Source organism: Sceloporus occidentalis, unplaced genomic scaffold (genome assembly GCF_023333645.1).
Source record: "Sceloporus occidentalis isolate IW3139 unplaced genomic scaffold, rSceOcc1.0.p SCAF_44, whole genome shotgun sequence".
NCBI lineage: Eukaryota > Metazoa > Chordata > Lepidosauria > Squamata > Phrynosomatidae > Sceloporus > Sceloporus occidentalis.
The window spans coordinates 1,531,413-1,557,163 of record NW_028317024.1 but is presented as its reverse complement, the minus strand read 5'-3'; the positions used below and the strand labels follow the sequence as shown (position 1 = coordinate 1,557,163).

General features: G+C 40.0%; 1 protein-coding gene across 1 annotated transcript in view; it reads right to left on the bottom strand.

Moving 5' to 3' along the window:
* The window catches only part of LOC149289572 (threonylcarbamoyladenosine tRNA methylthiotransferase), a 328,224-nt gene that overhangs the window by 66,605 nt on the left and 235,868 nt on the right, over positions 1–25,751 (bottom strand). Inside the window, exon 10 of the mRNA XM_089490398.1 lies at positions 1,941–2,121. Within this exon, the coding sequence (XP_089346524.1) occupies positions 1,941–2,121 (181 nt within the window). The remainder of the gene's footprint in view (positions 1–1,940; positions 2,122–25,751) is intronic.

Sequence of the window (25,751 nt, the reverse complement as noted above, 5' to 3'; positions counted from 1 at the left end):
CAAGGATACTAAGAACTAAGTAGCAGATAAACGCCCCAAGGGACAATAGTTTCTGCCAGCCAGACCTTGTTATCTTACGAAATCCATGGAAAACAAGGAGAGTTAATAGTATACGAGAGCCTTCTAATGCTTACAGCCAACAGACATTGTTTTAATATGATAATGTTTGGATGCACCATGTGTGCAGCATTTTTAATGTTTGTGGCTTCTAGCATCTTCTGTATACCTGCTAGACACTAACAGACTTATCTCCAAGAAGACAACACTAAGCTACGCTGGTTTACCCTCAGAGACGCATAATTGTCTAAAGCTCAGGGTGAAGAAGGATGTCGTCTGTACATTTACGATACGGAGAGAGGGCTGTTTGTTCCTATCTTGAGGGGGAGTGAATATAAAATGCAGACTATTAGCATGAGCTAACAAACGCTTCAAATAGATGTTGAGGGTCGTAGTGTACGTCGACTGACAGATAAAAGAGAATGATGGATCTGACTTGGAAGCAACAAAGAGGGGATAAAAAAAGGTAAGAATTTTTAATTACAGTTTACCATTAGCCCTAGAACACAGAGAATGTACATACTTTGAAGGTCCTAATCTGCCAAAAGCAGTTAATTACAGCAAACAGAACAAAGTGAAAACACAAGATATCTGTAACAGGACGGAAACTCATATTTAAGCTTTTCGTAGACTTGGAATTTGTGTATGAAATCACAAAGTACAATGGCAAAGAAGGGTGTGGTATTTGATTAGATTTTATAAATGGCTAATCATAACCATGTACTATATTTGTAAAAGTCACATAAGTGCAATCCTATAAAGTAATTGTGTATAAATAAAAGTGTATTTTCCGTTTTATAGTCAACTGATAAATTGTATATATTGTTACCTTATATGAAAATGCTTTAATGTTATTAAATATGGAACTGCTCTCTCAAGTGCACAGGAAAATGCTGCATACAAAACAAATAACACACCGGGCAATCTGAGGAAAATACATGTCACCCAGACACTCCAGTAATCAAGGCACCCAGCAAGGTCCCATAAGCTACAGTGAAGACAGGGCTTCAAGCGAGGTAGAGCGAAGAAGAGGGAAGGACAGGAAGTGAGAACTGTGTGAGCTGCATGGATTATGGGAGTGGGAGAGTATGTGTATGTATAAGTGCATGGTGTAAGCATGCGTATGAGCTTATGGTGTTAGCGTGTGTATGAGTGTGTGGCTTTACAATCTGCATCTCTTAGTATCTTTGAGGGTGTGTGGTACTAAATAATGCTAGAGTGTGTGAGTGTATGTGTTAGCGTGTATGTGTTAGCATGCATGTATGGATGGATGGATGTCAGTATTTGGTGTAAACATTTGCGCATGGGTGTTAGTGTATGGTGCTAGAGTGTCAAGGTGAGTCTACAATTAGTGGTGCAAGGGAGAGAGACAATGTTTCTATTTATGTGTAAGTGTATTGTGCTAGAAGGAGCGAGTTTGCGTGTGTTTTAGATACGTGTGTACATCTGTACGTCTGTTTTAGCTACGTGCGTGCGTGTGAGAGAGGGAAGTACTGCACCATGACGCCACTAAACCTAGGCTCACCCCTAATCACCCCATATATAGAATTTTAATGCAGGAACACGCTATTTCATTCTGTTCAATGTCATCTCTAGCACCAAATTGTGTTAGTGCCCTAAAATGTATATTCAACAACAATATCTTTAATTATGGGGAAACAGCTTATTGATCCAAGGAGAAATCTGACTGCCATTTTGGGGTCAAGAAGGAATTTTTTCCCTGGTTAGTGCAAAATTGGAGAGAGCTAAACTTTTTCTTGCCTTCTTTTGGATGAACAGCAACAAATTAACAGATATAGGAATGGCTGAACTTGATGGACGCATGTCTTTTTTCAGCCTATTTAACTATGTAATATGGATCAAGTTGAACTGAAAGTGCTTACCACGTGGGCTGGAACTTGTGCCATTTTAGCAGCTGGAGTCCCCGGGCGTGGGTAAAACTGATTAATGAATAGACTTGGGAATCTGTATTCCTCAACTAGTTTTAACGTCTCCTTAAAATCTTCATCCGTCTCTCCAGGAAAGCCACAGATGATGTCCGTAGCGATTGTAATTCCGGGCACTCTGCAAGACAGATGGAGGAAACATGTTAAATAGTAGTCTAGGGACTTACAATTTAACCAAGTCTGCAAATTTCCCAGAGGCCAGAGATTATCACTACTTTAACTCTTTGGATCCAAAAGGACAGAAACTTAATTCACATAGCAGGAATACTACCATCCACCGAATAAATATCATGTGAATTACCACTGCAGTTTTAAGTTTTAGAATTTTCTTTTCATTCTACTTTATGGTAATCCCTATACCAATTACATAAAAATGATATTAGAGACCCAATTCGCCACAGTCATGCCTCTAAACAGTCCACCGTACAAAGATTACATAATATGATACAAGAAAATGTGAGGTTTAAGTCCATTCCTAGTAATGCCTGGGACTGGCTCCAGGAAAACTATTTCAGCCTCCTCTTTTTGTCATAAATGTGGTCAAGGATAAAAGATTCAATAGAGGGTCAGGATAGGCAACACATTATTGCAATCCACAAACCATGGTTAAATGACACCAAGATGTTAGATAGTGAGGTAAATATGACAAAGAGTACCAATTTGTGAGTTGAAACAATGAGTGTCACCTCTCATGAATTTTCAATAATATATATTTTTAACCTTCCTTGGTAAACAGGAAAAAAAGAAAAGTCCTTTAGGTTTTTGGGATCTCGGGGTCCGATCTGTACCATGATGTCCAAATATTAACAAGATTTCTAGACTGCAAAATTCTAGACTGATGAAAAAGCAATCACAGCACAGAGACACAGGGCAATCAGAGACAAGACATTCGTTGAAATGGAAGAAGGGAAAGCTTGTAATTACACATAACAATCAGACGCCCTGACATTTGTTAGCAGCTGCTCTTTCTAACATTATGTTCGCCCTTCTTCAAATAAACATGGTGTAAAACATGAAGGTTTTATATCCGAGTGACTTACATTCACAAGAGCAGTAGTCAAAGCGATGCGCAAAATCTTTCCGACACAGCTATTACCTTTCAACGAGGTCTAAATACTTCATTTTAATGTGGAGTGCAAATGAAAGAATTTCAGGGGACACAAGGGCATCTAACATTTGTTGATGAACTAAGACAGAAGGCCCATGACACTTCCGTATTGCAACTCATATGAATCTCAACCATCCCTCACACCAAAGGGCAGAAACATAGAATATGATGACAGATGGGAACTATTCGGACCATCCAATGAGTAAAGAGTCCTTGGCCTCATCTTAGATTCAGGATAGTAATATGGCTATCCCATGCATGTTTATCCCCTTCAGTCCCCTATGGACGTACCGGTACGTCAAAAAAACCGCATCCCAAGAATCCCCTATGGACGTACCGGTACGTCCTGCCCTTCTTGCAGCGGCAGGGACACATACCTGCCGCTGCACGGGAGATCAGGCTTTGACAGCCTGGACTCCCCCCTGACAGCAGAAGCCAGCATCGCCGGCTTTCTGCTGTCTGATCTGATGTAACAGCTTCCGGCATGAAAGTCAGAAAGCTGCTACATTTTTAAATGCCGATCGCCAATTGGGCAGTTTAAAATGCACCTTCCAGGTTGCATCACTGCTGATGTCACCAACGCTGCGATCTCTACGCAAGTCTGTGGGGACAGTGTGATTGGTGCAGAGGAATCGCGGGGAGGAGAGTGACAAACCATTTTTCTCACCCTCCTCACGTACTGAAAAACAAAACAGAGGGGGGGGGGAAATGGTCATTTAAAAAAAATAATAACGTGAACTAAGTGATGTCATTGTGACATCACTGGCATTAATAACATGTTGAAGAGGTCGCTAAGAGATACTAAAACCTTACATCCCATTGCCCTAGCATAACATCTACCCAGTATAACCCCCCTGCCCCCATTCAGCCATAAGCATAAAAATTCTACAAAAATTTACACCTTAGAGTGTGTTCCCTATAATGCTGGAAAAGTATGGAAAATCTATATAAATTAAGTATTTCTGAAATCAGGACACCTGAATTGATAAAACTTGGAGGGGATTTTCCATCACTTTACCTAATTTTGTGAGGATTCAGAGGGAACATTTAAAAAAAATTTGGTGTTTTTTCTAAATTTCTCATGCTAAATTTTCAGCTAATCATCCAGCTATAGTATCAAAAGAAAGCTCTATCGCTCCTTGAAAAAAACAATATATAGTTTACATGGGTACACTATTCACAGGAAAAGAGAATAATCGCTGAACCGACATAGCGCAAACTTGAGGTACAAAAAACCCCTGGGATTGAAGGGGTTAAACTCCCTCCCACTAAGAAACCTTTATAACTTATGCTAGGAGGCTGTTCCACTTACTTACCACCTTTAAGCAAAAGTAGAACTTCCTTCATGTATGACGACATACGTTGACCTTCACACTTGAACCGCTAGCTGGACTGCATGTCCTTGAAAACGGGACCAGTTTGGCAGCATGGCAACTTTAACTTTTTAAAGTGAATTGCCATATACCACGGGGTCTTGTTGTTAGGTATCTGTGTGTGTCCCCAGTTTTAACCAGCATTTTTTTTGTTTACTCTTAATTTAATAATCAATGTTATCTTAATACCACATCAAAATAACAGATCAGTGATTATAATGAATGGGAAAGAAAAATATGGATTAAAGATTTAAATTACCTATATCACATTAAGGAACACCCCCGGGTCTAAAGTAAAATAACTAGTCAGCTTGGCTTTGGAGTTATGATATAATACATCAGAATAAATATACAACCAAAGTTTGATGTCAAAGAAAATGACATTGTTCATATAAATTATGAAACGTTTTTCCCCAGTGTTATCAATTGAATAATAAAAATAATAAATATTGAGAGGGCTGAATATTGATAAAATATTAAGTCTGGTTTCTGAAAGCAACAGAAACATGGCTGGAAATTTAAAAAGAAGCAGACCAAATAAAAAAGACATTGTGCAAATTATTAGCGAGATGCATAATGTGGCATTGCTCAGAGTGATAATAAAACACTCATTAAGGGTGACAATATTGTTATTCAGTAGTTATTTAAGTTACTATTTTATAATACCATTAGCAACACAGAAAGCATTTACAACTAACTGCATGGACAGCTGAAGCCCCTTTCAGGAGTCTGTTCCCATAGCAACCATTTATAGGAGTAAGTAGCTTCAATGAAATGTATATTTGTTGCACTTAATCTTTGAAAAAAAAAAAGTGTATTTTGGAAACAGAAGGAAAAAAAAAAATACCCATTCCGAGACAAGGTTGTCTGTCTAACGGTAATAAGATTTTCAGATATTTTCTGCATTTCTACATTGAACGAGCTTAGTACACAAGTAGAAAAAATACTTACAGGCAAGCCAGTAAATCGGCTCACAACACCCTCTGTTTATTTAGAAACAAGTAAGGGACTATGTTTGAGATTTCCGTTATATAAATCCTTCCCTGGATATATGATGGGTCAAAAGCTCTAGAGATTTGTGGATGCTGGTACATAAAGTCCTTGAAGGGCATTTGTCATATTCCCCAAATCCTACATTTCAGTGCCCTACATATTCATAAAAAAGTTATGGCGGGTAAAGGCGATGGAAAACCCTTCCACCTAAAATTAAGGGGTCTGGCTTGTCTGGTCGATGTGGATGAGTGTTTAATAACACTTCTACTACCCCTGCACACATACCTCCCTATTGTCACACGTGCGGAGGGACAATACCTCCTTGTGGACATAAGACATATTTCTACAGCCTTAAAAGTCACAACAACATGTAAAGAACTTAAATGTGAATAAAATGCATTATTCTTCTTGCTTTACTCGATCATAAATTAGCAAGGTCCAATGCCTGGAGAAAGCAGAAAGTGACCTGGAGACCCAGGGATGCAGTTCTTCACTCAGTTCCCAGGTCTGTTTATGTGATGCTGTTTACAGGGCTAGGCAAGCTGAGTTTTAACAAGATGTTTTAGGTTAGACTTTTTTAAGAAAATCTGAGAACAAAAAAAAAAAAAATTGGACTGTGCCATTCAAATTCTGTTACACAGAGAAATGTGCAAAGATGACATTTCTTTCGCACACACCAGCACAGACACTGAATCTGGGACAACGACTCCTGCCACCAACTCGGTTTAAGCAGATTTCAACCAAAGTGAGCTGCAGAGCTGGGTTTGCATGCGAGAAAAGAGTCGCACGGTCAGGGTGTACACAAATTGTCACTGTGTCAGAACTCATGCACACATCAACATCTGCACATACATATGGAGTAATTAGCACTTTGCAAAAATAATCCAGAGCGACAAGGTTAGAAAAAGCAAACATGCAACCATTTTGTAATGATTGGCTTTTTATGGAGGAAGAATTTTACACCATCAGATACTAGGGGAAGAAATTCTTATTGTGTTTAAAGAAGAAAACGCAACATGGAACTCAACCCAAACACATTCTACGGACTTTTTTAAAATTTTAGGTGACTGATTGCAATGATTAGTAGTTTTTTTACACAGACATGCTGGGGGCAAGCTGTAGCATTTTAACCTTCTATAGCTCCAAAAGTTTTCGCATTTCCAATTGGAGGGACTATTAAACCTTCTGATTGGTCTCCAGCTGGTTACTATCTAACTGTAAAGGCCAACGGTCCTGTGTATAGACGCGGTACAGCAGATACTTTGGCATATCTCTCAAGGGCAACGGCATCGAGTGTGAAGTATCTACCCAGATTATGCAGTTTGCAGTTTGGTTTACACAATCCTCAAAGACTACCAAATGTTATGTATCTTCTGCCAGTTAAAGGGGCTGATTGCATGCTCGTAGGAGGAATCACAAAGACGAGGTGGGATTGCAATCATTGACGACAGAGTTGAACAGCTTACTCAATGAAAGTGAATGCATTGAAAAATGTTCTATAGACTCCAACGAGGAGGCTGACTCACCACACATCAACATTTGATGCTCTCCGGTGCTAGACTATTTGGGGTTAATAATTTGATTACTTCAATAAAAAGTTAACATATTGATTATTCTCATAAAAGTGTCTGTAAAATGTCCAATCATGCATATTTTCTTGTCTGCAGGGCTTTATTCAATACCGTACTGTAGCTAAAAATACAAATCACATGCTCTTCCCATTAAAAACGCTTACCATGTAATCACTAGAAAAGTTCAAAGTTGAAGACCCCGTGACAATTTAGAGGAAAATGATGTCTCCATCCTGCACCAATAAATGGATGCATTTAAATTACAGGGGTAGCAACTGCTTATTAAATTATGTTAAAAAATCATTACCTTTATGTTAACAAAAGTAAAACAACTTTTACCAATATCTTAATATATCTCTCACATACTTAGAAACCCCAAGTTTGTTAAGTCTTAGCTGCGAGCTTGGTTACAGCAAAAAGAGACCATTCGACAGAACAGTGTAGTAACTATGCGAAAAAGCAGGGCTGCTCGTGAAATGCGTCGGGGGTCCTACTGAAACCAACCTGCAGCATGTTGTGCCCCGTAAATTATGTGGCCCATTTTCTCTGCAGGTACTTATTTCATTCTCCCCATTTTCTCTGTTCTTTCTCACACGTAATGATTTTTCTTCCAGTACTCCAGCGAGGCTGTGTTTACATGTGAGGTGCTGTAAAGACCCAGCGGTACAGAGATGTTCTTGGGCTGCATTGTGGAAGTATTTTCAAGGAAATGACATTGTCATTGATCTCAGCTACACACTTTTATTCTATTTCTTCTGTAAGATTTCACCATATTTTTAATATTGTTGACTCCACTCATGCTCGTATGGTTTAGTTTCATATATTCTGTGTTTACCTTTTTTTTTTTACTTTTTTTTTAATCAGATTGTCACTTATTTCTAAAGTTTAATTAGCCTATTACAATCATAATTGTCCTAGCAATGCTTCAGTCCGCTCAAAGTTCTCCCACATACTCAGCTGTTTTTGGACCCTAAGTATCAGCAGGGTAACACTCATAAGAAACCAGGAAGGCAAAGGGTTAAAAGATAAAGAGCAGGTGATCAACTGTGAAATGCTTCATGGGGCAGATAAGTGAAGAGAGTGGATTTAGGAGAAAGAAAATCACCAAAAAGTGGCTTTGTCCACTACAATAGCCCACTCTGGCCACATACTCATGGAACGGCCCTAGGGGATGAATTGATGCAACGTGTAACTGCCCAGGGTACCGAAAAACAAAAGCGAAAAGACCGGGACCATTCAGCAGACGTGTGAAATCTGGCGTCGTTTTACTCGCTCTATGTAGCTCTAATTACAGCACACATTTCCTTCGGTAAACAGTTTTAACAAAATCCACATCCAATGAAGCAGCTAAATGAAGAGGCGATAGGAGGTAAAACGGAATTCATTAACACCTTCCACGACTCTTGCAGTCCCCTGGTATTACTTTGTAATATGACAATATATTCTGCTCCTATGAGCACACACTTCACATTTCATGCTGCTACTTCACTGCTAATAAATATATACTTGGAGCTTTTTGAAAGAGGCCCTGCATTAGCACTGGCTGCCATGTTAACAATAACACAAAACCTGCTTTTAGTCTCTAAGACGTTCCTGATTACAAAACCTTTGCTGCAAAGTAACAAACATATAGGCTGTAAATACATTTAATGGAACAGTTGAAATTAAATTATACCAAGACAAAAATAATTGGATAACGATATTCTTCCTAACTGGGCCCTACATACATAGCTCTTATAGCAATTATTTGGGCTGTGTGGGTTTTTTTTTTTGGTTTTTTTTTACTGCATACTTATCTGTATATAGAATGTTAAATGTGTTATTATGTTACTTCCCATCCACTGTAATGTCTATTTCCTGCTGGCCTGGAGAACTGGATCTAGTTAGTGTTTGAAATGAGGCAGGGATGAGTAGCAGCAAGAGCACAAATGTCCACAGAATGAGGAATTATACTGGCAGTGGGATCCAAACACACTCTTCTACAGCCTTTACGTCACTGAGATGGAGGATAGGCAACATATATACCGATTAGCCATAACATTATGACCTCCTGCCTAAAATTGTATAGGTCTCCTTTTGCCACCAAAACGGCCTCGTTGAGGCATGGACTAGACCTCTGAAGGTGTGCTGTGGTATTTGGCACCAAGACGTTAGCAGCAGATGCCTTAAGTTCTGTAAATTGCGGGCAGGGGCCTCCATGGATGCATCCTCGTGCCATGTGTACTCCAGGTAAGCGATGCACATGCACCTGGACATCTACATTGTCACCTGCTCATTTTTCCTGTTTCTAACAAATCAACTTTGAGGGCCAAATGTTCATGTGTGTACCTACAGTTGCATGAAAAAAGTTTGTGAACCTTTTGGAATTACCTAGATTTCTGCACATATTGATCATTAAATTTGGGCTGATGCAATGAATTCCCAAGTATATGAAGAAATTTTGCAGAGGAATTTAGGGTGATCTGTCTCTCACTTGAATCTTGAAATTGGGTGATGCAACAGGACAACGGCCCAAAGCCCAGGAGTAAATTAACAATTGTTTCAACAGCAGAAATTCTGGAATGGCCCACTCAGCGATCCGATGTCAAACTGATTGAGATACTGTAGGATGACATCAAGAGAATCCCATCATATTGCTGAATTGAAACAGTTTTGTGGTGTGTGTGTGTCTGATCCTCATCTTATTGCCGCAAAAGGACAGTCAACCAGTTACTAAATCCAAGGATTCATTTTTTCCACCCTGCACAGTGTGTTCCATAAAGATATAAAAATGTAGAATTGTGTGTTATTTGTTGAAGCAGACTGAGTTTGTCTATTGTTGCAACTTCATTGTCTTCATAAACTTGGGAATTAATTGCATCAAATATAATGACCAATATATGCAGAAATCCAAATGGTTCACATACTTTCTCCCAAGAATGTATGTCAGAGTAAAGCAGAAGGTTATTAGTATTTGGAAAAAAAAGTTAAGTTAATCTTTTATTTATATAGTGCCAACAATATACGCAGCGCTTAATACAATACATATATTCAAGGGGTATGACAAGACTAGAACTGGCAGACTAAGACAAACAGATACATTAGGTGGAGAGAGCCCTGCTCGCACGCTTACAATCTTGAGGGAATGGAGTGAGGACAAACATAAGGCACAGAGAAAGGGTGAGAGGTAGTGTGGAGGTTGTATCAGTGACAGGGAAGTGGCGGATACTAAGATGGGGCGGCTTCTCTGAAGAAGTAGGTTTTAAGATTTTTCTTGAGTATTGGGAGGAAGGGTGAAATCTGAAGGTTCAGTGGCAGTATGTTCCAGAGGTACTGTAGATGGGAAATGGAAGAAGTGAGGAGGAAATACTTAGCCCATGGGAAGATTGTAAAGATCGAGCTGGGTAGTTTTTTTTTCATGGGGGCAGAACTTTATGGAGAGGCTTATATATTTAATTCTTAAGGTAATAGAAAACCAGTGGAGGATTTCACAGAGTGGGGAAGCAGAAGAGGAGCGACGTGCAAGGAAGATAAGCCTAGCAGCTGCATTTAGGATAGATTGCAGAGGAGAGAATCGAGACGGTGGAATGCCAACCAGAAGAATGTTGCAATAGTGAAGATGGAAAACGGTTAGGGAATAAACCAGAGTTTCTGTGGATTCTTAGGTGAAGAATGGGCGGATGCAAGAGATGTAAGCAAAGTGATCCACGACTTGCTGCTGAATAATGATATATGGAAGAAAAAATTTAAAGTTCAGTTGGACTGAACATTAAAGGTGCTGTTCTGCCAACTGCTGAATCTAATGATTTTATAACTAAATGCAGCATCGGAAACATCGCTCCCAATACTGCTGAATGACCGACCCCTTTCTGGAGATAATTCATTAAAGTTTGGCCTCATTTGCACTTTTTGACAAAATTGCGAAAGTACTTCAGGACCCTCTTCCTTCAGGGCTCCCACCTCCCTCCCTCCCCCCCCTCAGTTCACTTTTTCTGCTCCACTCAGTCTCTGTTCTCTATATTCTTTTTATCCCTCTTCCTTCTCCTTTCTGAGAAGTAGGCCCCTATCCTACCTACCGTGGGGGGATTGTTGGGGTCTAAGCACATTTTAGACCCACTGGACGTTCGCTTTTGTTTGATCCCTTGCTGAGTTTGTAGGTTTGCCCACTGACAAGGACATGATCAGTCTAATTTTAATGGTAGGTTTATTTGAACAGTGAGAGACAAAACCAAAAAAATCCAGAATAAGGCATTTCAAATAAGTTATAAATTGATTTGCATTTTACTCAGTGAAATAAGTATTTCATCCCCTATCAATCACCAAGATGTCTGGCTCCCAGGTGTCTTTTACACAGGTAACGAGCTTGTTACCTGTATAATAGAAACCTGTCCACAGAAGCAATTATTCAGATTCCAAACTCTCCACCATGGCCAAGACCAAAGAGCTGCCCAAGGATGTAAGGGACAAGATTGTAGACCTACACAAGGCCGGAATGGGCTACAAGACCATCGCCAAACAGCTTGGTGAGAAGGTGACAACAGTTGGTGCGATTATTCGCAAATGGAAGAAACACAACTACACAGGAGGATCTTATAAGCTGTATTGTAAGATCATTGATAAGGCAGCTGGGGCCATAGTCCCCAAGAAAACAATTGGTAACACACTACGCCGTGATGGACTGAAATCCTGCAGAGCCTGCAAGGTCCCCCTGCTCAAGAAAGCAGATGTACAGGGCAGTCTGAAGTTTGCCAATGAACATCTGAATGATTCAGAGGAGAACTGGGTGAAAGTGTTGTGGTCAGATGAGACCAAAATCAAGCTATTTGGCATCAACTCAACTCACCGTGTTTGGAGGAGGAAACGGTGGAAACATTATGCTTTGGGGATGTTTTTCTGCTAAGGGGACAGGACAACTTCACGGCATCAAAGGGACAATAGATAGGGCCATGCACCGTCAAATCTTGGGTGAGAGCCTCCATCCCTCAGCCAGGACATTGAAAATTTGAGCATGACAATGACCCAAAACACACGGCCAAGGCAACAAAGGAGTAAAATGCAAATCAATTTATAACTTATTTGAAATGTGTTATTCTGGATTTTTTGTTATTCTATCTCTCACTGTTCAAATAAACCTTGAAATTATAGACTGATCATGTCTGTCAGTGGGCAAACGTACAAAATCAGCAGGGGATCAAATATTTTTTTCCTTTACTGTATATTCACATTTACCATTTTTTATTAGAAAAGTCAATTGAAACATACGTCCTACAGAAACAAATACGTCCTACAGAAAACAAAGCCCCAGGAAATGATGACCTAATTATGATGGATCCCAACATTTCACATAATATAGTTCTGAATAGAACTTTTGAGGAAGGATGCGGGGAACTTTCTCCCCACTAAGCAAAATTCCATTTTATTGCAATATACTTCTTTAAAGATGTCAAAATACTACTGCTCCATAGAAGTCCACTTTTTTGTGGTGGTTTACTTTATAAAACACTTTACACTTTAAGCGCGTCTATGATACTGTTAAGCAAAGCATGAGTGGTTAAACTGCTCACACTGCCTCCCTACAAACCAGCTCAGCTAACAGCCGTTTATGCTGAATTTTAAGAAATGTTCTTGCTTTAAGGTGTGGTACAGTCTTGTTGTAAATATGCGTGCCGCTAGGAAATTCAGCATTTACAAGTTTTCAGAAACAAACATGCCAATGTGAAATATCACGCAGGAAGCTATCACAAAAAGCTTTAACGTTATAATGTCTGCAAAATAGGGTGCAACATCTACCCAAACATACAAAAGATATCACTAAAACACATTGATGTGATAAATATGGATTTATTTTTTTTATCTTGTATGAAACGTAAGGAAGTTTTATTTTACTGAGAGGTGGTAAGATAAGTCGCTGGCTAGCTTCACAGACGCTACAAGTATTTATATATACGCACAGCCTATGCTGTATGGGTCTATTACCAGCGTCCCAGTCTGCCACAGGACCCCCCCTTGTCTATTGGGCTAACTTGCTCACAATACAAAAGTCAGGGCAGGATGAGTTGAGAGTTCAAGGAGCATATTCCTAACATTTATTCAGAACTAGCACTGCCAAATGTCTAACCTGAGCCAATACGAAGATACTGTGTATCTCTCGTTTTCTCTCTGAAAAGCACAGCCTGAGACAATGATTTTACTTGGTATACTGTCATGTATTAAATATACATCCCTTACAAATACTGCATACATTAAAACCCTTTCCAAATACCAAATCACATTAAGAAAAACATTTTCCAAGGTTCACCATACATGTACTGTTGTGTGCGTGGGTCATTTAAGATGCTATCAATTAAAGAAATGTCTAGTCACCCAAAAGCATTGTCCTACCAGCATCTGCGACTATTGACTGCCATGGTTGTTACCTGGATCGCTCCCCAAAACTAATCCAATGCGAAATAGATTCAGCTGATGACAACTTTGAGTTATCATAGGATGGGTCCTCAGGTCTCTGTCCTGTTCTTTAGACTCAGAAGTACACCATATGTATTGCCAGACTACTAAGGCAACAGATGCCAAGGAGAACAACAGAAAGCGGTGACAATCAGATAACCCAATAGGCTTACTACATTGTTTTTATTTTTTAAACAAAATAATAGCACAAGAGCTTGAAAGGGTGTCTGATGCGTTTGGGCAGGTTCAACTACTTTTCCTATACATCTGCAATGTCCCCTGCATTAAGGGACTACATCTTATGGACTACCCTCACTTTCCTCTGTGCACATTTTTTTTCCCAAGCTAAAGTCTCTTCCTTACCACACATAATTTTACAAATTGTGAGTTAATTTTGGAGTCTTAAGTTAAAGTTTCTTTTACTGAGCAAACAAAGAAAAGATGAATTGACTACATGTCTTAGTATCATCTCTTTACTTGAGGTCTCCCAGTTATCTGCACAGGTCAAAATGCCAATATGGCCAAACCACTGATTTTTACATCACTTTTTGTTGCATGGCGATCAATTGCATGTATTTACAATGTATTTGATAAAAATACATTTATTTTAACTAATTTTAAACCCAAAGGAAGATACCTTGCGACCACATTGTATTTTTGCCTTACTGTTATTGTTTTGCCTTACTCCGTGCTTATGTAGTATTAAAGGATTAATACTACATTTAATTGCAATGTAGAAAGCAAATCTTACATGGTAAAACGTTTCCACAAAGCCAAGGCCTACCTCAGCAGCTAGATGTTTGGCTGGGCTTCTGACACATGGATTCCCATCCAGCAGATGCCTCTCTGAGACTTTAATTACAGATTTATATGTTCTCATCATTGTTTTAGAACTCAAAAGAAGAGAGACTTAAGACAAAACACTATGCATCTTAACTTCATTTCTATTCACCCTCTAATAAATGCCATCTGGTGTATACTTTGGGGGATATAATAACCGTCAAAAATCCTGCCATGTTATTAGAACCGGCACCAAGTTGATCTGAAATACATATTTGAACAGATGTGTTGAAATTACATTGCTGACAACATAACATGAATAAATTCTGAGCAACCGTGTGTGTTGATTTAAAATGTACGTAAAGGATAGATTTGGAGGTGCAGCTAATGTAAGGAGTATATAATCACTGCCCAGGACACTCTACAACGCTCGCTCCTAAGAATTCTGTTCCATCTACTCTGGCAAATTTAACACTTTTATAACTAAATGCACCCCAAATGCTTATCATGTGACACAAAAGCAGGCAGTCTGTTGCCACAGAAACTGAAAAAGCTTCTTAAAGTTTGTATGTGATTAAACACCCATTGGAAAAATATAATGCTTAACATGCTAAAATGTTTTTTTCACCTTTGATTAAATTGAACCGCAAAATAAAATCCAGAAAAATAATAAATGGGTTATGTCATGCCTTTTAATAATAGAAAGTATTATTCAGGAAATAAGGTTGGTCCTCCCACTCATATGCGTTTACACCCCTAACCCGATAGAGCCCCTCAACAGGAACAATAACCGCAAAGGTTAAACGGACGGCGAATGATGGTTCACCCTTACGACCCAAGCTGTTGTGGAACTTACATAATTAAACAGATTTCCCTAAGAATTAACAGTGCCCCACGGAATAAGACAGCAAAGATCATATTCCATGGACTCGACTTGGGCCATTCGGAATGTTATAAACCAGGTTGTTAGAAGCGAAAAAATATCCACCAGTTACCCATAACACAAGCATAACTGTAAAATGATCTCTATTTCTACAGTATAGGATAAAGATGAGTGAAGCAGTTGGGATCATAACATATTACGGCACAATCACAAACGGTGAAATGTTACCATGTATATGAGCAATTACACTTGAATACTTGACTAAAGTATAATTTGATTAAACCATATTTATGCATCTACCTATCTAATCTAGGCACAGTAACCTAATGTTACAGCTGGGTTTGTGTTATTTGATACCCTTCCAAGTATCCTTGTTCCAGTTTACTCTGTGTATTTGCGTGTCAATAAAAACCCAAAACACAGCTCTAAAAAACCTAGTAAAACAAGGAAAAACCCACGATGCCCATTCATGATTTAATTAGCTTATTTGATGAAATAATGTCTTCAATATTGACGACACTACAGACAGTGCCCGCTGTAACATATTACATGTTCGAATACTTTCCCTTCCTGTTTGCCACTGAGTAGCAGGATATTTAAAGTTCTGCTAGGGTAGAATTTCCATTCATCTATGGGCTCAGATGTACAAAACCATGTTAAGGATTTCCTAACTCCTAGGAGTCCATTTGCATGAACAGGAAAGGCAGCATGATCTGATCAACAGAAGAGACAGCTTCATAAACACAGTTAGCCAGCAAGGAGCTCTTGTTGAGTGAAATCCTCCAGCATTTGTGATGACAGAAAAGGCTCAGATGTGTTTGGTTTATAATCAATAGCTTAATTGTAATTTCAGTAATGTGTGTGAAATACAGGCAAAGCGTGCACAGTAAAGTTATTATGAGTTTATAATTTTGCTTTATAAATATAAATCGCCTTTCTGTGATTACAAAAAAACATAATGCCTCTGTGGATGTACTGTATAACTGTCCTTCCCCAGGTGCGGTGGAATCAGTAGAAAAGGTATTTGACAGGAATTCTTCCAAGGAACACAATGAATGGACCCCTAGTGCACTGTTAAGTCTGATGATAGAAGTATTTAACATATTATGAGATTCTCAGCATGGTATATACAGGACTCTTAGATGTGTATCGACCAAAAGATCTTGATTTTTCCTCAAGAGTTTTGATGTCTGACCTGATAACTCAGGTGATACGCAATTAGCAATATTTGCAGGTACACCTTTATCATAACTGTTACCATCTATACCACTAAAAATAATAGACAGAACATTCCAACCACTTCTGAAGAACGGTGGGGCAACCTAATGGACGATCCAGGTGACTGTGGAGAACATCAGAAATGGGGAAGGAGTTTACGGGCTACTGCATGGCATACACGGGAGAACACGTCCCAACCTACTGCTAGGTTCATTTGGTACCTTTTATAGGGCCACACTGTTTTAACCAACCTCCACTGAGGCACCATACTAAGGTACAACAAAAGTGGGTTTGGAAGCAGGATAATGTCAATGGGGGACATCACCAGAAGTTAGTACAGTAATAAACAAAGATTTGTACCTATTTATAGGCTGTTGGTTTGGCAGTTTTAGTTTTTATTTTATGTATTAAGTTTATGAATAGCTGTATAAACCATCCACTCACACAGATTAAGTAAAAAAAAATATATATATTTTCTGTTAAGCATGCTTTTGCGTTACCTCTAAATTAGAAAAAAATTAAAATGTAGACAGCAAATATTAAAAAAAAATGTTTTGCGGAAATGTGAACTTTATTGAACAGACACATTTTCACTTCGAACACGTCTTCCAACGGCATCATTCTGATCATAAATAAGCAGTTAGACAGCATGTAATGCATCAAATACATTACATATGACGATCACACAGCCACTGCCCGAGCAGACATCTGTATGGATAGTGGAATGGATGGCTCTGCGATCTGCACGTCCTCTCCAGTTTCATGAGCATGTGAAGTACTAAATGCAGCTGGCATTTTTGACAAATGAAAGCGTGCGGCAAACAAGTGAAAGTGACAAAACAAGGGGATGGGTAACGAGATTGTAAAGTCGCAGGATGTCATGGTCAAGTCACTAATACTTTAGCTGGGAACCAAGTTAGCAGATGGGACAGATGACAGATAGCAGTCAGATAATTACAAGCTGCTGGCTTTCCGCATTCAAAGAACCATTATCATAATGTTACAAAAAAGCACACTTTGATCAATAATACTACTGAGGCAGGTTCCTCAGCGTACAAATCAGATATGATATTTGGATTAACAAAAAAACTGAAACGGCCAGACTCCCTTGTTAGAGATTCTGTCCTAGTGCATTACCTAGGCGGAAGAACACTGCCTGGCCTACAAGGTCGTTTTCACAGCCTGTCTGAATATTTAACAAGTTTATTTTATGACAGACTCACCATAACAAGGTTTGGCTCTCGTGGAAGCAATTGTTACATAACTCTGTACAAAATAACAGCAGCAGGGGTATATGATCCTTCTCAAACGTGATACACAAAGTACCGTATTTGCTCGATTATAAGACGAGGTTTTTTTCAGAGCAAATGCTCTGAAAAATACCCCTCGTCTTCTAATCGGGGTCGTCTTCTAATCAGACCTCAAATAGAGTCTGATTAGGAGACTAAGATCCAGATCCCCCGCACCGCTGCAGGGGACCTGGATCCTCCTGTCTCACCCCCCCCCCCCATCATACACACACTTACCGGTGCTTCCTGCTGTATTGCCGGGGCAGCGGGTTGACGTCTACGCGATCCGCGTAGACAACGTCCGCTGCAGCCGGAAGGAGGTGTGGCTAGCAGCGGGGGTTGTCTGCGTCCGTCGCGCAAACCTTCCCCGACTGTCAGAGATCAGAGTTCCCCGCACCGGTGCGGGGAACTCTGATCTCTGACAGCCGGGGAAAGTATACGCGACGGACGCAGACAAACCCCCGCTGCCAACTCCACCTCCTTCCGGCTGCAGCAGAAGGCGACGTCAACCCGCTGCCCCGGCTGGAAGCACCGGTAAGAGAGGGCTGAGAGGGGAGGGGAGGGGAGAGTGTGTGTGTGTGTGTGTGTGTGTGTTAGTTAAATGGGGGTATAGGGTGTGTGTGTGTGTGTGTGTGTGTGTGTGTGTTAAATGGGGGCATAGGGCATTTCTGGAGTGGCGTTAAGGGGGCATTTAATAGAGCACTCTGCCTCCTGAAATGCCTTATACACCTATATGCCACTCTGCCCCATAATATGCATTTTAACCCCCTAAATGCCAGAGTGGCATATAGGGGTATAAGGCATTTCTGGAGGCAGAGTGCTCTATACAATGCCTTTTAACTCCCTTAATGCCACTCTGCCTCCTGAAATGCCTTATACCTCCCTATATGCCACTCTGCCCCATAATATGCATTTTAACCCCCTAAATGCCAGAATGGGATATAGGGGTATAAGGCATTTCTGGAGGCAGAGTGGCATATAGGGGTATAAGGCATTTCTGGAGGCAGAGTGGCACATAGGGGGTCAAAAGGCATACCATGGGGCACAGTGGCATATAGAGGGTTAAAAGGCATATCATGGGCCACAGTGCCATATTGGAGTGGCAAGCCTGGGGGCAGATGTGCGTAACTGGGGGACAGGTTGGAAAATACAAGAAATAAAAACAAAAAAAATATTTTTCTCAATCATAGCTTTTATTAAAAAAAATAGTTTACATGAATTAACATTTACTGGTAAAACTTTTTTCCTTTAGGGTCGTCTTATATTCAGGCTTTTTCTTTTTTCCTAAGTTAATATTCAGATTTTGGGGGGTCGTCTTATAATCAGGGTCGTCTTATAATCGAGCAAATACGGTAGTTATACCGATTATAGGTTTATGTTTAAACTAAATGTCTCAACAGACCCATCAAGTTCTCAAATAATGTCTCACCATAAACTTTTGTTATAAACCATGGCCACTTGTGGGCTTATTAGCAACCAAACATACCGAGCACAGGCTAATGTCATAGAAATAATATCAGAAAGCAGAAAAGGTCTTGGCCAGCAGAAAAGGTCTGAGGGGGGGTTAAACGTTCTCACCCAAGTAACACCCTTTATCTTCTATTCTTCTTATGAGCTAAGAATCTTCTGCTTATACGGGACATTTGGTCATGCAGCTGGTTCATTCCATATAAAGTGAATTCAATATAGTGATGATATACATACAGCTATTTAAGCATATGAAGCTTTAATGCATAAGGACAGAATTTTCCGAAAGAAAAGACTACAGCTGCATTTAATGAGACATGTCCTCAAGGACAGAAGCTATGCTTACATAGCTTCTGTATGTTAAATAAGTATGCATAAAGAAGGAATGCATGTTTTATATGCAAAAACATGTAACTTAGGGATAACGCTAGATATTCACTGTAAACCCACTGGAATGGCATGTCAAGAGTTCTGAGAGAGTTACAAGTGGCTGTTTGATGCTGTCACGACCTATATAAAACTACTAACAAAAATACACGTTTATATACAATCAAGTTATCAATGCCTTTGCCTAACTGTTTGGTAATTTATTTTGTGGTGTTTGACACACATTTCACTTCAGGTATACGTCACTTAAAAAAATAAAATAAAAACATCTCATGCACACAGTGATTCCACCCATGCGTGGGTTTGACAGGTTAGCTGTGGGCTAAAAGATCACATTCAGTTTTGACATCTAGTATCTCGGTCCCATGTCCTATGTGGGACACATTTGAAGCTGGCCGATTCAATTTACCCAATCAAACCGTATATTTTTGAAAACTAGACTTCACTGAATCATTACATGTTACCACATTTTTTTTTAAACTATTTTTTATTTTTTAAATATATTTTTCTAATCACATTGACTTGGTCGAATATAGCCCAGAGTTCTCAAGAAGGCCTGGAGAGACGCTCTTGGAAACTTGTTTACTATTTAATGGGCACCACCATGGTGCTTGGACCACTCTCCAGGGCTGTCACAGTGAGGTTTTCCAACATTTAAGCGAAGAAAGCAACCTCTTTAATCGCTTTCTAAGTATTTAATGCCATGACAAGTCATTGGTCATTAAGCACCCCTTGAAATATTCTGAATAAGGCTACAAAGCTATTTCTCAGGAGAGTTTGGGCATTTAGCATTCCTATGAATTATACTTTTAATATTGTTATAAAAGAATATTAACAGAGCCGGTAGAAGTGAATGTTTAATTTTATGTTGCATCTCCCCTCAATTTGAGAATTACTGCATAAACCAAAGTACCCCAAAGTTCAAAACCTGAATACTATACAGTGAAACGGTCACTTCTAAGTAACTCTTACAATGCTTTACAACAAATTTCCAATTTGAATTTACAGCAGATCTTAGAGATCTTGATTTAGGTAATAAAAAGGGAAAAAAACAGAAAGTTAACAGAATGTTTATGAAAAACCAATATGTTGGAGAAAAAGTACTGAGACGACTATTGTCTAAGCATAGAGAGCGCAAATTTTCAATTACCGTATTTGCTCGATTATAAGACGACCCCTGATTATAAGACGACCCCCCAAAATCTGAATATTAACTTAGGAAAAAAAGAAAAAGCCTGAATATAAGACGACCCTAAAGGAAAAAAGTTTTACCAGTAAATGTTAATTCATGTAAACTATTTTTTTTAATAAAAGCTATGATTGAGAAAAATATTTTTTTTGTTTTTATTTCTTGTATTTTCCAACCTGTCCCCCAGTTACGCACATCTGCCCCCAGGCTTGCCACTCCAATATGGCACTGTGGCCCATGATATGCCTTTTCACCCTCTATATGCCACTGTGCCCCATGGTATGCCTTTTGACCCCCTATGTGCCACTCTGCCTCCAGAAATGCCTTATACCCCTATATGCCACTCTGCCTCCAGAAATGCCTTATACCCCTATATCCCATTCTGGCATTTAGGGGGTTAAAATGCATATTATGGGGCAGAGTGGCATATAGGGAGGTATAAGGCATTTCAGGAGGCAGAGTGGCATTAAGGGAGTTAAAAGGCATTGTATAGAGCACTCTGCCTCCAGAAATGCCTTATACCCCTATATGCCACTCTGGCATTTAGGGGGTTAAAATGCATATTATGGGGCAGAGTGGCATATAGGTGTATAAGGCATTTCAGGAGGCAGAGTGCTCTATTAAATGCCCCCTTAACGCCACTCCAGAAATGCCCTATGCCCCCATTTAACACACACACACACACACACACACACACACACACACTATACCCCCATTTAACTAACACACACACACACACACACTCTCCCCTCCCCTCCCCTCTCAGCCCTCTCTTACCGGTGCTTCCAGCCGGGGCAGCGGGTTGACGTCGCCTTCTGCTGCAGCCGGAAGGAGGTGGAGTTGGCAGCGGGGGTTTGTCTGCGTCCGTCGCGTATACTTTCCCCGGCTGTCAGAGATCAGAGTTCCCCGCACCGGTGCGGGGAACTCTGATCTCTGACAGTCGGGGAAGGTTTGCGCGACGGACGCAGACAACCCCCGCTGCTAGCCACACCTCCTTCCGGCTGCAGCGGACGTTGTCTACGCGGATCGCGTAGACGTCAACCCGCTGCCCCGGCAATACAGCAGGAAGCACCGGTAAGTGTGTGTATGATGGGGGGGGGTGAGACAGGAGGATCCAGGTCCCCTGCAGCGGTGCGGGGGATCTGGATCTTAGTCTCCTAATCAGACTCTATTTGAGGTCTGATTAGAAGACGACCCCGATTAGAAGACGAGGGGTATTTTTCAGAGCATTTGCTCTGAAAAAAACCTCGTCTTATAATCGAGCAAATACGGTACATTGTTAGTATGTCAGAACTCAGCATGCAAGAAATATGATTTTTTTTCACATCAACCTGTGGTTTTGCAGGGAGAAATTCCAGGGACTGAATATGAAGGGAAAAATAGAAATACAGTATAATGGTAACAAGATCCATGGTATAAATATAATCTGGCATTATTTCTATTGCAGACCAACAGGCCCCCCCCCACACACACACACACAAAAAAAAACTAATGTAGCAATGGGATTTATTTTATTTGTATTCAGAGTGTTAAGTTTTCTTCACATTAAAATCAATTATGGAGCAGTGGAAGTGTAAAAGTAATGATAATCAATATGTGCATTTAGTTTGGTTTTTCTTTTCCTGATGGAATTATGCACTAAAGGTAACAGTGCATGTATGTGTGTATATATATACAGATTCATAGCTGTGCTAATAATACTTTAACATACCATGAGTCATTACTTCTCTCATCTTACTGACGGTCATGATCAGGGCCAAGGTCAATACAGTGAACTATGTAGGTAGACAGATCCATGAACACTCTCTAAGATATGATTGAATGTATTCACAGATTTGAGCGCAAAGGACATAGGTAGTACAAATGACTGGGGACAGGGTCGCAAAGAACCAAATTGTGTCCACTGTGCTGGGGAAGGAAAGAATGTGGCGCTCGTTATAATGCCACATCCAACATCCAATCAATAACAACTTTAACCATGAGATGTCCTGCTATCCTGTTTGGATTAATGGCTGCTTTGAACATTAACTCCATCTCGATTTGCTCTTGTGAATAAGCCTTACACCACTGGAAGTAGAAAAGTAGTCATTTTTAAATAAAACACAATTCTGAAAAAGCTATTACAATGTTTATCATATCTTGCAAGCACATTATTGTATGTAAACATGTAATTTGATTGTATTTGTGTGTCCAATTTTAAGCAATGATATCTATATTTTTATATAGACTTTGTGAGGTGTGATAACCTTGTATAATGGAGGAAAATATATTTTGCACGGACAGTGGAGTTGCATGCCATTTACTCATCACACAACACACAAAATTAAAATTTTCAGCTTCAACCACTGGAGGAAAGTAGTCATGTATCATTCCCCAGGGAGTTTGTCACAGATTTAGAAGGCTCTGAAAAGGTACATAATAGAAGAATCACTTCTATGCCAGATATCGCATCAAAGCAGCCTTCTACTGTGAAATAACCACACTCTTGCACAGTCCCTGACGTGCTTGTGTAGTCGCATCATGCCATGAAGGTGTAAAACTTGCTGCAGTTTACGTGGCTATGTACAGAGAAGTTATACAATCTGATCGGATCAGAGTTATCAGAAAATTAGGCATCTATATTATGCCTCTGAGGCTAGCTGAGCACGACCGGCACGCATTCTGAACATATTTTTGTTGTTGTATTTCATTAAGCACCTTCAATGGAATTTATTATGCAAATAATCTGCGCAAGGGAAAACCGTGTCAGCTTTTATCTCTCTTTCGAGGAGGACACTGAAGCAGTGACCTTTCACCATCCACCTGGCTTCTGAAGGCTGGAGTAATGATCCAGCTGATAAGCAAGCAGGTGGCTCTTCAGCTACTGCTTGTAAAGGGCCATGTGTCCAAGGTGATATCTGGAAGCTAGAAGCACATGAATGGAGTACCAAATTACTATTCAAATAAGAACCATTTGCATGAAGATTCCCGTTCATCCTTGAAGAATTGCAGACACATGGGGAAAGCTCTACCTGAATCTACTCCAAATGACAAGATGGGACTTGACATCTCATGCTGGTAATAAAGGTATTCTGCAATAATTGTCACCTTCTGAGTATGTAACTAATTAATGTATATCTCTTTAAAATGACTTGTGCTCTTTAAATGGTCTCTTTGTGGCAGATGCAGCGTAATTCTACCCTAAGGGTTATTCAACTGGCAGGGAAGAACAACTAAAGTAACGCTATGTGAGGACATATTTACATATGTTTTATCCCAGAGATGCAAAAAAAAAACCAAAAAACGTTATAAGATTCTTATATTTAAAAATGGAGCAACATGCTAAATTTTTAGCCTAAGGCAGAGATAAGAAACTCAAATCTCATTCAATCTTTTCATCCCCAGAATATTGACGTAACAGGTACCAAAAGGGTGGGAGAGCCAGTAAAACGTATTTAATTCACTGGCGAAATGTTAATGATGTGTATGTGTCGGGAAAAATGAAAAATTATACATTCACAGATTTAATTACAAGTAGCACAACAACCACCAGAGCTGTGACTACCTAGATCGGACAATTTGTCCAAGATTGTTACAGGAGATCTAATCCATTCTACTTGCAGCTATAGCTATAGAGTAAGGAGTATGTCTGATATGTCAGCACATCATGCTGGGAATCAGGTAGGATGATGAAATATCCATGTATAATGGTATGTATTCAACCCCTGATATTATGCCGTTGGACACATTCTGCTACAGTCTGGGAAGCCTGCCAACTCTCACTATAAACATATTGTGACTTAATTACATTAAGGGATACTAAATAGCGGTCATTTAAAATCTTTATTAATTTCAGGTTTCCCTGCTGTATAACACGAGGCTACTCACAACATGACAAAAGTGTAATTACGGACATCGGCCCATGGCTGATTACTGATGCGTCTGCGTAGACTTCATAAACTCGCATCAATCTACACACCTACAAATGATTGCACTGATGTTACCTGGTCATTAAATATAAATTATACCACGGCATCGCAAAATCAAAAAGGTGTAGCCTGTGCAAGGATCGTGAGAGTTGTAGTTTACTGCATTAACAGGTTCACCCTACCCAAATACTTACCAAACAAACAAAATGTCTTGCAACCATATCAGCAAGGCTGATATTAATTATGTATCTCCACACTCTGACCCTTATCTTGGCCAGCAAAGATCCACGGCATACCGTTTGTCTGTCAACCTACAAACAAACTAAATAGAACGCAGTTTGGATTAGGTGATCAAACTGTGAAAAGGGGAGTTTGGGCGCAGACCCTAAACTGCAGATTAAAATGGTGAGACTACTGCTAATGTTTAATCTCAAAGGTAAAATAAAGCCTTGGGGAGAGGCTGCTGGGTGAGAAAGCAATTGAACTACCATTAAATGAAATGGAGCAGTGAAAAAAAAAGCATGAACGTTCCAGATTCCCACGAGATTGTAACCATCTCCCCTAGTCTGCACAGTGCGTGACAAGCATGAGAGGAATGAAGGAGTGGAGGTCGGACACGCTTTCTGCGAGGCATAACACAACGTTTTCAGGCTTCACAGTCCAAGAGTCCAGTCACAAGGGAGGGAAAACAACAAAGCACAAGGGCTTAGTTAGGGCTTACTAGCTGTGGTTAACTGCTCGGCTGGAGCGTTCCAGGGGCTGCCAGGATTACACACAGCGTGTGAGTCAGGTTTTCCCCTGATTTCAATCACTAGTGTGGGAGCAGAAGTCCCGCCACTGTGTACTGTTGCCGCCACAGTCTATTGTGTCGAACAATAAAATAATAAAGACAGTGCTGCACATAGCTTTGGACCAGAGCCAACCTTCAGAGACATTACAAAACACCTACTCCGAGGCAGCTCACATCAAGCAGAAATACTCTGCAAATATCAGATTTAACCATTTATGTTCCAGAGGGAAATTCCATATACTGCACCCTATTCTGGTGCTGTGAGGGTTAAAGGTCAACAAAAACGATGCAGTACCTTAATGGGACATGCTGGTTCCTCCTCTCTGGCCATAAAGTGCCTGTGACCTGAATGACACTTTCTCTGTTAAG